This window comes from Pocillopora damicornis, chromosome 4 (assembly GCF_964200805.1).
Source record: "Pocillopora damicornis chromosome 4, jaPocDami1.2, whole genome shotgun sequence".
In the NCBI taxonomy this organism is placed as follows: Eukaryota; Metazoa; Cnidaria; class Anthozoa; order Scleractinia; family Pocilloporidae; genus Pocillopora; species Pocillopora damicornis.
In genome coordinates this window covers 14,648,448-14,660,083 of record NC_142673.1, presented here as the reverse complement: position 1 = coordinate 14,660,083, position 11,636 = coordinate 14,648,448, and the positions used below count along the sequence as shown (strand labels likewise).

At 37.6% G+C, this 11,636-nt stretch overlaps 1 protein-coding gene across 2 annotated transcripts; it reads right to left on the bottom strand.

Moving 5' to 3' along the window:
• Window positions 1-1,669: 1,669 nt before the first annotated feature.
• On the bottom strand, window positions 1,670-7,921 carry LOC113675677 (uncharacterized). Of its 2 annotated transcripts, none has more exons than XM_027192274.2 (5): window positions 7,240-7,921; window positions 5,230-5,664; window positions 4,515-4,675; window positions 3,867-3,951; window positions 1,670-2,888 (listed from the first exon to the last, which is right to left on the bottom strand). In XM_027192274.2, the coding sequence occupies exons 1-5, from the start codon at window positions 7,823-7,825 to the stop codon at window positions 2,683-2,685; spliced, it is 1,473 nt and encodes a 490-aa protein (XP_027048075.2). In that variant the 5' UTR covers window positions 7,826-7,921; the 3' UTR covers window positions 1,670-2,682. The 2 variants fall into 2 exon arrangements, with proteins under 2 accessions (XP_027048075.2, XP_089059028.1); XM_089202902.1 differs by having other exon boundaries at window positions 5,233-5,664; window positions 7,240-7,920.
• Window positions 7,922-11,636: the final 3,715 nt, after the last annotated feature.

The following is an 11,636-nucleotide window of genomic DNA, read 5'->3' as shown; positions in this document are numbered from 1 at the left end:
TTCCGATTTTTTTTGCAACTGAAATTGATCGCTTCCCTGATCATGACTTCCACTCAACTAACTCACTTGATTTCTTGTTTACAGAGGCGTCAAAATTTGCATCAATTTATAAGATAATTAAATCAAAATGCAAATGTATTTTCGGTAAATATCTACTGTCATCACTTTGTCGGGCATTATGGCGCGTTTTGCGGGTTATAATGGAGATCTTGGCGAGCTAAAATGTATTTCAGCCCGCGTGCACGTTCGAGTAAATGTTCAAACCGTTTTTGTTTTTGTTTTTTTATTATTTGATCAGTGCGCTCTAAAGTGATAGTAATAGAAATTTATGTTTTTGTACATAAATCTGTTCTGGGCACCTGTCAAAGTTCATTCTAGCCATCGCTTTGTGACTCAAACTGAAATGATTGTGAGTCGTGCTCAAATCATATTGATGCCCGCAAATATGCAGTCTATTGATTTATTATTTTCCTTTTAAGAAATTCCTTCCATATTGTGCACGCGGTCCTCAGAAAAATCGGATTTTAGAATCACCAATTATTCTTAGCATGTCATAATATCTACCACACTGGCGCCTTACGACTTATAATAATTACGAGCTAGTTTTTCCGGATTTGGATCTGCTTCAAGTGTTTACCGGTATTGTTGTATAAGAGCGAATCTACGAGGGGGCTTCGTCACGGTTCGTGTTGCGCATGCGTAATCGATCCGCGTGCTCGAAGAATCTCATAGCTTTTATATCTGTCACTAAAAAGAGTGTATGACAAATGACTACTTACCGTGGTTCACAACTCCAAACTAATAAATCGTTCGACTGGATTGTCTACAGGTTTGCTGAATATTGGTCTTTAATTGGATGCTGCCATCGAGAAGAGTACCTTAGTAACTTGGCCGTACCAACAAAACCACAACGCGTGAACCAGAAGCAGTTGAGGCTTTGGTATTCGGAAAAAACATCATCATTTGAGTCGAGAGTGACTTTTTTGTAGCTCTTCATTGTTCAAAAAAACTGGCTGGCTGCTGGAAAAGTGGAAAGAGGATCAAGACTCTATTACGTCACAAGCAAACGGCTGAGGCAACCTCGATCCCAGGGTTCGCTCTCTTCTTCTTCTCCTTCTTCTTCTTCTTCTTCTTCTTCTTCTTCTTCTTCTTCTTCTTCTTCTTCTTCTTCTTCTTCTTCTTCTTCTTCTTCTTCTTCTTCTTCTTCTTCTTCTTCTTCTTCTTCAGGGAGCGATTGGTAGGGTGTGGGTTGTGTGTGTGTTTATCTGCAGAAAATGGAGCTACGTTATTGGTGGGAATGTGGTGACGAGAAAATAGGAATAAATTATTTGAATGAAAAGCGCTTGTTAATACCGTGGGAACTAAGAGCGCCGATTTGAGAGATAAATTAATGTTCTAGAGTTTTGCAGCTTGGCGAACTGCTTAGATGTAGGGAAAGGCCGCAAACTGCCATATGCTGCTTAGAATGGTTAGCGACTGGTTTGGATGCGTCCTTGTCATTTCTTTCTACGTCGCGAAGGTGTTCTCGGAATCTGTCGCCTAGTCGTCTTCCTGTTTCACTAATGCACAATTTTTTGCAATAAGCGCAAGTTATGCAGTACATGACATTGGTGGAGGTGCACCTGAAGTGATCAGTGATCTAAATGGATCTCTTTGGTGCCGACATTCGTAGAGAGATCGTAAACAATTTATTGAAATCGAGACAAATCATACAGTTTCAATAGCATACTTCTCCAATAATCATTTATATTTCTTCTTCCCTCATTATTACCTTTCTGGTGCTTTTTTGTCTTAGTAAAGCGATATTTAGTAGTTCCCTGTAAATTGAAGGTAATATTAACAATATTGGGCGTCGAAAACATAGACTTAGAATATCATGACTTAGCTGCTATCTTCAATCCGCTCTACCGATTATCACAAAAATATATCGCTCACACATAAACTCAAATATGCACGCACATGATAAACTGAGTTTTAATCGAAAAACTTCGAAAAGATTATCAGATGCGAGGTAAATACGTTTACACTAGAATAAAACAAAAAATAAAAAACGTTTTTGGTAAGTTTATATAAAAATAGAGGTTTTGAATGCTTCAAATTGTACGCATTGTTCTCAACCTTTTGCTAGCAGAGCACTCTAATGGGAAGGCATCTTAGCAGAAGTTTTTCTAACCCTAGTTATACACCTTGTTAAGAGGGTCTCAATGGGGATAACCGTAAGCCATAAAACGACCAAAACTTTGGCCGAGAGGCGTAAAAATTGACAAACATCAACGGTTAGTAATAAAAAATGGTAAACGTAAAAATTGTCTTTTCAACGATTTGTCATATTGATAATGTTAAAATCGAATGTTTCATATACATTGTATTTCTCTACATATAGTAGTATTGTTACTGAAGTAGTAAAGTACATTTGTCCATTAGAATTCTTAAACAACCCCAACTACTTTCTATATATATAGGTATATGTATGTATCAAAACTAGCGGTCGTAAATATGTTTTGGAAAAATAAAATTACTGTCTTCTTAAAATAACTCAAATAAATTTCATATTTCTGCTCGTCTTTAGTCCGAACTCTTCAGCAAAATCAGTGCAAACGGGAAAATCAGGGATATCGTCTAGGATTACTTTCTTTATTTACGCCTCAGGACAACGGGTACTGCTGAAACAAACGAACTGCATCATCCATTTGCAGGCATGCAACGGATATTTCTTGCGCTTCGGTAAAGACTCCAGACGCCGTCATCATGGTAAAAGACTCGAGAACAATCAGAGTTCACGGCTAAAACCTCTGCCCCCCACACTTGAGGAGTCTTGTCCAGGAGTGAGCGCACAAGTATGACACCTCCGTATGCACAGCGATCGATGTTGAGGTAGTAATGCACCCCTTTAATAAAGAAAACGTGAAATATGAAATAATCTTTCACAAGGATATTTTTGAGGAGGGGTTCTGGTCGGTCAGTCTACACAAAATGGCGTGCGTGTGTTTAATTTTGGACTTCTAATCGTTGACGAAACGCATTTGATTTCTCCGAGCTTTCATATACTCTGCAGACCAACTGACTCAGGGTAAGGTAATAATCCCGCTTGAATACTGGGACTACAAACCTTTCATTAGATGTGATGTAACATATTTGTCAATAGAATAATTCAACGAAATCATGCATCTGGGAGCACTTTATTCCTGCTGTTTTATTTCATTTTTTATTTTCTTCATACAAAGTAAATTCGTTTTCGTGCAATTCAGCCCTTTGAAAAGAGGCTTTATCTATTTCATGTTGTTGTTTCCTGGAGCAATTTTTGTCCGAATGTCAAATATAATCTGAGATTCCAAAGGTTTAGTTTAAATACGTGCTGCGATTGTTCTAGAAATCTTGCACCATCGTCTCTATCGATCAGAAAGATGGAAATCAACTGAGTGGACTTTTTCCCACGTTTGAGTCCTTTTACTTCTCTTAACTCCAATTCTTATCGGCTCTTCGCAATAATTTTCCCTTTTCTGATTAGACGTTGTGAATTCTTTGATTAGTGCGCTTTTCGATTGAGCGCCGTAAAACCAGAACCAAAGTATTTAAAAAGGCCAATCACAACAAAGGAAAAATCACAAGGAGCCAATGAGAACTCAAGGTAAAAATAACTACACATCCTGAAGCGCGGGAAAACACGGGTGACCAAGTCGTGATTTAGTTTTAAATCTGATTGGTTAAGAAAGTGACGCGAGTTTTCAAGACAACTTACTGAGAAAGTTATCCCGTATTACTTTCGATGCTTACTCGAAAACTGTTCCAAGGTTGCCAAAAACGTAATTGAAAATCACTGAGGTTGTTAGCATGCTGTTGGCTGCGAAGTTAATAAAAATAAATACCTGGCTCATCATGAGGACGGATCTTAAGGTTCAATTTCTTTCTTAAAGCCTCCCAGCTGAACTCAATTCCATTTACTGACGGTGTCTGTTAAGATGTAACAATAAGAGTAATAGTTATGTAAACGAGCTCCTCTTAATAAATAAAACGTCTTGTAACGAAACTGTTCTGAACCAACAGAATGTAAAGTCTGACCGTGACAGTTAATTGTTATACTTAAATAACAATCCATTCATATTTATTTCATTGGCTGATTTAATCAGTTGATAACAGTAATCTCTGTTTGCAAGCTAAAGGCTTCAGAAAAACAATAGCATTTTAACTTCACCTTTGAATTTCACATCATTGTCTATTGACAAAGAATTCAATTTAATTAGGTTAATCAGACCTTAGTATTTTGAAGAAGTCAGTTACAGGATAATACCTGTTGTTCTTATTGAGTAAATAAGTTATTTGTGGAATCTTCTACAAAATTTCCAATCAGTTTCTCTCCCTTAGTTTACTCTTACAGTCAACCATAAGAGTTTCAGTAACTTTTACCCTGACTGAGTGGGCCTGGGAAAGGGTTTGTAGGGTGAAACCCAAACACAAGAGCTGGCTGAGTTTTAAGAACAGAGGAGGAATTATCTTATCCTCAACACTTAGTTTACCTGGTGATCATTTGTCTTGAAAACAAAAGACAAAGTGTGGCCTTGGATGCTTTCCCTTCTACAATGCCAATAACGAAGCTTAGATCCTGGAGTATAATACTCATACAGGAGAATGATGACAATACTCAGCACTAATGTTACAGGGATTTTCCAATGGAGTCCTGAAATAGCAATAAGTGAATCAACAAGATTTGAACATTTATTTTTGCACTGAATACCACATATAAGTTACAATAGTAACATACATGTACTTACACTTCTAACAGTACCATATTACATGACAATACTGGCATTTTTTCAGAAGCATGTATTGTTATTCACAGAACGTTATGATCATCCAAATTACCTACAGTACATAGCATTACTCAATAGCCAAATACATAACTGAAAGGTGAAGTCTACACTCAAGCCATGTTGCCCATCCAACCAGACCTTTATCGTAGTTTCAGTAGCATGAAGCAACAAAGAGTTAAATTTACTACTCCCCTTTGGATGAATACCAGCCATTGCAAGGTTACCCCCCAGAATTTCATCAGGCTTCCCTGACAGATCCCCAGGACCCATTTAAACTCCTGGGTGGAAAGAGTCTTGACCAAAAGCACAACACAATGACCCCTCCAGGTCAAAGGGATGTTTAAAAACTTGCTATTCTTCTACACTAAAACAATTTCAAAAATTATTAATGACATTGACTAATTTTCAATCATAAATTTACCACTTGTGAGCCAATTGTTTCCTTCTGAAGTCAACTTTTCCATTCCTTGAGACAAACCAGCAACTTTCCCTTCCAAAACCTCTTGTTGACATTGAAGACCTTTGTGCCTCTCTTCGTAACTATCTTTAACATGCTGTATGAGAGATGCATTTGATGATGCTATCATTTCATTTTCCACTAGAGTTTCTTTCATCCTCAACTGATCCTTTTTAAGGACACTGAGGCCACTTTCTAAGGCCACATGGCTAGCTTCAAGTCGCTTGATGTCAAGTTCAAAAAGTTGTGTCAAACTTTGCAGATTCTTTCTTAGTCCCTCGTGATCCTGCACCCAAGTTTCCTTATTTTTTTCAACAGATATAACCAATGTTGCCATTTCCTCTTGTACGAGTTTCAGCACATCATCATTAACAGGTTGTCCAAAGCACATGTTTGTTCCTAGTATTGTATTTGAAATGATAAATAAGGTGTTACCATCTCATGAATATCAAGTGATTATTGGATGAGGTTGAGCATGATATCATGAATTATCAATGCCATGGTTGGAGTTATCTACCAAAACCAAAAGCTGAGGCAGATAAAAAAGAAAGGAGGTTGAAAATTCATAACATCATGCAAAAACTTAATTCAAAAATTGTTTTACTATAATACATTTTTTTGACAATCTACAAAAGAACACACTTTTCTGTGAGTTTACCAAAGGTTACAAACAGTTCTACACTGACTAGAGGTTGGGAAACTAGGCAGACTTTGAACTCAACATGATAACCCAATATCTGCTGCAGATTTTGGGTTATCATGTCAACTTCAAATGCTATTGCACATTGACTGGGTGCTCTTAACGGATCAGAGTTTTGATAGTAAGTCTTATAGTACTTGTTATAACCCCCTATTAGTCTAGTGATCTCAAATACTGCAAATTACAAAAATGAATAGGAGGGTTATCATTCTTCATACCTTCTGGCTTGCTGATATTGATCAGTCAAATTTCACATTTGCCCTAAAAGCTTTACTTCTCAGCCAAATATTACATTCTTGGACAATATCTCAACCTCAGGAGACATACCATCTGCATGAAAGGGATTATTTACTAAGTATCATTGTCTAGTGGTTAACCCTAGTAACCCTAAAATTGACCAGCATCTAATTTCTCCATTTAGTAATAATAATGCTGAATCATTCATAACAATCATGAGAATAAAGGAAATGATCACCACCCTGTGAAGCTTTGAATGTTAAATGAATTCTTGCTGTCAGTGCCAAAGGAAATGCACAATGGATATTATGGAGAATATGGAGACTGATATAAGAGTGTAAAGGGTTAACCAATTGAAGACATATAACAGTCTAAAGTGCACTCCTAATTATGGAATTTGCTTAAACCTTTAACTCCCCTGAGTGACCAAGACAGAATTTCTCCTAACATTATCAATACAATATCAACCAGATAAATGATGAGAATTAAGAAAAATTTCAATTAGGGGATAATTGGTTGATTCAATACTAAATTCTCTGAGGTAACATGATAAGAATTGTATGGTCGACAGAAAGGAGAAATACAAATTTGATCTGGGAGTTAAAGGGTTAAGGTTGAGTGGGGGTCTGGGTTTAGTCACAAATGTATCAATAACATTCAATGGTTAAATGTCATCAAATAGTAGGCTATTAAATGGTATTCTTTTGATTTGTAGCTGTATCAGGGCTATTCTGACTTATGAAAAGGGCTAACTTCTTTGCTAGACTTTCAGAACTGAAGGTAATTTTTTAAAAAAATATATAGATTTAAAAACACTTAAGGATCAAAATGACAAAAATAGTTATAAAACACTGTTATTGAAAAATATTGAAGTTCATAAATTATCCCTAAAAGCCAAAGGCTGAGGCAAACAATTTGTGTGCCCTCCCCTAACAACTCCTAAAATTTTGTCAAATACAGTCTGCTAAGTGTTAATTATTAGCCAAAGAGTACTTTACAAACATTACTCAACTAAAATGTTCTTTGATGTCACTTACCTCTGTTTCTCCACTCTTGCAAGTCCTTCAAAACATCTTTTCTCAATGCTTCAGGAAGGTTCAGTCTTGTGATCAATTTTTCCATAAGCTGAAAACAGTTCTGGTAATAAGCTTCAGTCCAAGTTGCAAACTTACAATGGCCCCATTCATTACGAACCAAATCACGTACATCACTTGCAATAATATTAATTCCATCATAAACAAAGTTTGGTGCTACACATAAAATAGAGAGCGCTGCAGATGAATCCAATGTTTCATCAAAACCCGTGAAACTAGACATGAATGGCTTCACAAACAGTTTAGCTAATGACAGTTCATCTTTAACGCAGTAATCATAGCTGTGATAAGATGATTGTGTTGCATTGTTGTTGATGTTCACATAATTAAGGCGCACAGTAGAAGGTGGAAGTCTTTTAAGATAAGAAGACAATGTTTGTGAATGAATGCATGTTGGTGGAAGAACCATGTTCTGATACAACTGATGCATTTCTTTCCCAATAACCCTCCTCATCGCAGGTGTAAGAACTTTTGAAAGGCAAATTCCAACCACAAGCCATCGCTTTTCCTCAGCCTTCAGCATATCCATGGTTTACCAACTCAGTGTTCTCTGCAAGAAACACTTAAGCATATCTGATTAAATTTAAGTTTTTTTCCCTCAGATTCTTGTACTCTCACATTTTCGTAGCAACTTTCGCTTGAAATATTTCTAATGATCATTCTTACTCATACTTTTTCTAGACGTGAGTCAAAACGTCTGCTGGTACCCAGGGTAGAAAAAGCCTTGTCAAGTCAGTCTTGACTACAAGTTTGTTATTTTACTTGATTACTTTTTGTAACTTGATAGTTTATTTTGTAAAGCTCTTAGGTGGTACTTAGGTGTAGGTGGTTTTAGGTGGTTTTAGGTTGTTCCATGTTTTAGTACTTACCAACCTGACTCTGTTTAATGAATGTTGTGCCGCGTAGCACTGGGAACAGTGCGAAACCAATCGAAACCACGATTCCCACCGAGGTCAAAAGATTTTTTCTTTGCCTCGTGTGGTTCCCTGTTTCCCTTTATTAGGGCTAACGCCCTGTGGGTTATTCATGGGTTTAAATAGCACTTTAATTTACACTTCAGAGTTAATACTCTGTTTCACCATTTGTGTTCCCAGTGCTACGCGGCACAACATTCATATGTACCCTTACTTTCTCTTCGCCGCGATTGACCATCCTAAATCGTCCCCGACTTTCTCTGTGCGACCTCGTAGCTCAGTCGGCAGAGTAACGGTAAATCTAATCCGGAAGTCGTGGGTTCGATTCCCACCGAGGTCAAAAGATTTTTTCTTTGCCTCGTGTGGTTCCCTGTTTCCCTTTATTAGGGCTAACGCCCTGTGGGTTATTCATGGGTTTAAATAGCACTTTAATTTACACTTCAGAGTTAATACTCTGTTTCACCATTTGTGTTCCCAGTGCTACGCGGCACAACATTCATATGTACCCTTACTTTCTCTTCGCCGCGATTGACCATCCTAAATCGTCCCCGACTTTCTCTGTGCGACCTCGTAGCTCAGTCGGCCGAGTAACGGTAGATCTAATCCGGAGGTCGTGGGTTCGATTCCCACCGAGGTCAAAAGATTTTTTCTTTGCCTCGTGTGGTTCCCTGTTTCCCTTTATTAGGGCTAACGCCCTGTGGGTTATTCATGGGTTTAAATAGCACTTTAATTTACACTTACAGAGTTAATTCTCTGTTTCACCATTTGACTCTGTTTAAGACAAAATCCAGCCATCATAGTGTTTTCAACTCAGGAGGTGAAGTTAAGCTGTGTCTAACTTATTTGAACAGTAATTAAAATCCATTTTTTTTCCCATCACATGCACATACTGGACACCCCCATTATCACACCTTAACTGAAGTGACTCCCAGTCCAGGAGGACCCTCTGTTGAAGATGTTATATGGTAAACTTGCATGCTCTGATAAAACCTCAAGATACCCAAGCCATACCCTGCTTGCTGCATATTCCAGGTTATTCCACATACTAAATAAAAAGCCCAACCCTACTGGGATGAGATGCCAAAGTGACAAGAAAGTCCTAGTCTACCTGTAGCCGTACCCTCCCCCGCCAAGGCATTCCGTTACTCCTTAGCGGAGAAGGTGCGGCTACACGTAGGCTAAGAAAGTTCATGATTTGGATCTTATACTGGGCCACCAAACAGCCTTGTTCATTCTATCTGCGACTCCCTTTCCCCTTTTTTTTCTTCATTTACTGTGTTCTCTATCAGACAGATTATTCCTTTGAATATCATTCGACTCTCTTTTTGACCCTCACATTATTGGAGTTGTCCATCGCCTTCTGACACACTTCCCTATTCCAGTTAATTTTCCAAAGTAGACATTATAGACTGAGTACAGGGCTACGCTGGCGATAATTGAATAACAAGCCCTCAAAGCTCTCTATCCTCCAAGAATAAAAATAAAGGCAGTTTACCTGCGCCCGCAACACAGAAATCGCCAAACAGCAAAGATCCGTTTAATTAATAATAGAGTTCCTCGATCCAACAGGCTCTCGAAAACCTCGAGAGTCGCGTCTCGGTGTGTTTCTTTAGTTGGTTATTGACTGCTTTTCTCAGGCAGAAAAGTCAGACTTTCCATGTGTGATTTCAATTTTTGTTAGAGGTTATTGAAATATTTACGCTCTTCATTGGAAATACCTACCTCTTGGATCAACCTGGGCTCCTATCGACCTCAATTCAACAGGTCTTCAATTCCAGTTTCTTGCTTGATGTAAGAAAGCGAGGGCTTGGGTCGGCTCTTGCAAAGACCAGGAAATCCTGACCGAATGTTTCCTTTTAAAACAGCTGGCGTTTAAGAGAAATACGTCATATTTTTGATCTGTGAATGATTACAAGTAACAGACAATGTAATTTCTTTAGACTGCATTTCATTATGAAATGTTCATTATGGTCATTATGAACATCTCTTGGAGGGAAAATTATTATGAAAATGATCATGATTATTATGAACATCTCTTGGAAGGAAACATCACTCTAACAATGTGCAAGTTTTCTTTCATTTTCCAAGTAATTTACTTGGAATAATGAAGTTTGGTTGGGATGGGTGGGTCGCCAAGGTCCTTAACTCATGTCCATTATATAGTAAAGGGCCCCTGTTGTGGCATATCGACTCCAGGCCGCAAGCCACCGGCTCCACACCAAGACTTATAGTCCAGAAAGGCACCCTGTACAAGAGATGAAACAGTGAACGACGTTTTTACACACGTACTTCTTCAGGTTAAATGACTTAGTGCCCCCACTCCCCACGAGATTTCTACGAAAACATTGAAGTCACTTGCGAAAATAGTTGCATTGTGCAAACATCGTTGTTTAATTGAAATTGCTTTTTGCTTTTCTTTAGAACAGTGGCTTTCGCTGGAAACCGGCATCTCCTAGGATAAGATGATACACCTTCCAGGTATAAGTCAAATCAGTATACGATAAAACAGTGGATAGCATAAAAAGTGTTTCCTTACTCGGAACTGGTTAGATCAAATCAATCAATCAGTCAATCAATAAACTTTATTTACCCTCGAATTTACAGTGTAGCCCTCGGGTGCTAATATCTTCGAGCAAACTACATTAATAAATAATTATAATAAAAAGATTAATTCTATAACAAATAGGGTAACTAACTACCTAGAAAACTAACTAGCAAATTATCTTGATGTAGAAAGGTTTGCAGTTCCTTCCCTTTTAAGTAAATTATTGTACCAAGTAGATAACAGTCGTCGAAAAGAAGTCAAATCAGAAATAGGGCGGTGATGGTCAGGAAGAGAATTCCAAGATATTGCTGCTAAGTAACTAAAGGAATTGATACCATAAGAAGTGGTCAATGGTTTAGGCAAACAGAGTATATCATGTCCTCTTAAAAAATAGGTGCTAAAGCGCAAGCGAAACATATCTTTTAAATATCTTGGATAATCAGAAAAATTTAGACATTTAAAAATAGTAAGAATCATGTTTTGTAAACGCTTGTCCTTAAGGTTTACAGTTCCTGCCCTTTTAAGTAAATTATTGTATTCAGAGTTAAAATCCTTGAAAATAAATCGAATACGTTTGTTTAAAAGATCCAATTTATCAGAATCTTGCTTACTAGAGAAATGCCACACCATAGAACAATAATGAAAGTGAAGAAGTATAAATGCCTTATAAAGACGTAGCATGGTTTCAGTAGACATCAGTTTGCCGAACCTTGTCATAACGCTAAACTGATTGTTTACCTTTTTACATCTAGAGGACACATGTTGCTTAAACGTAAGATCTTTATCAATTGTAACGCCAAAAAGTTCCACTGAGTCATTTACCGAGAAATTAAACTGATGATCAGTTTTTCCTAGTATCATCCCTTAGTGTTTGCTGGGAT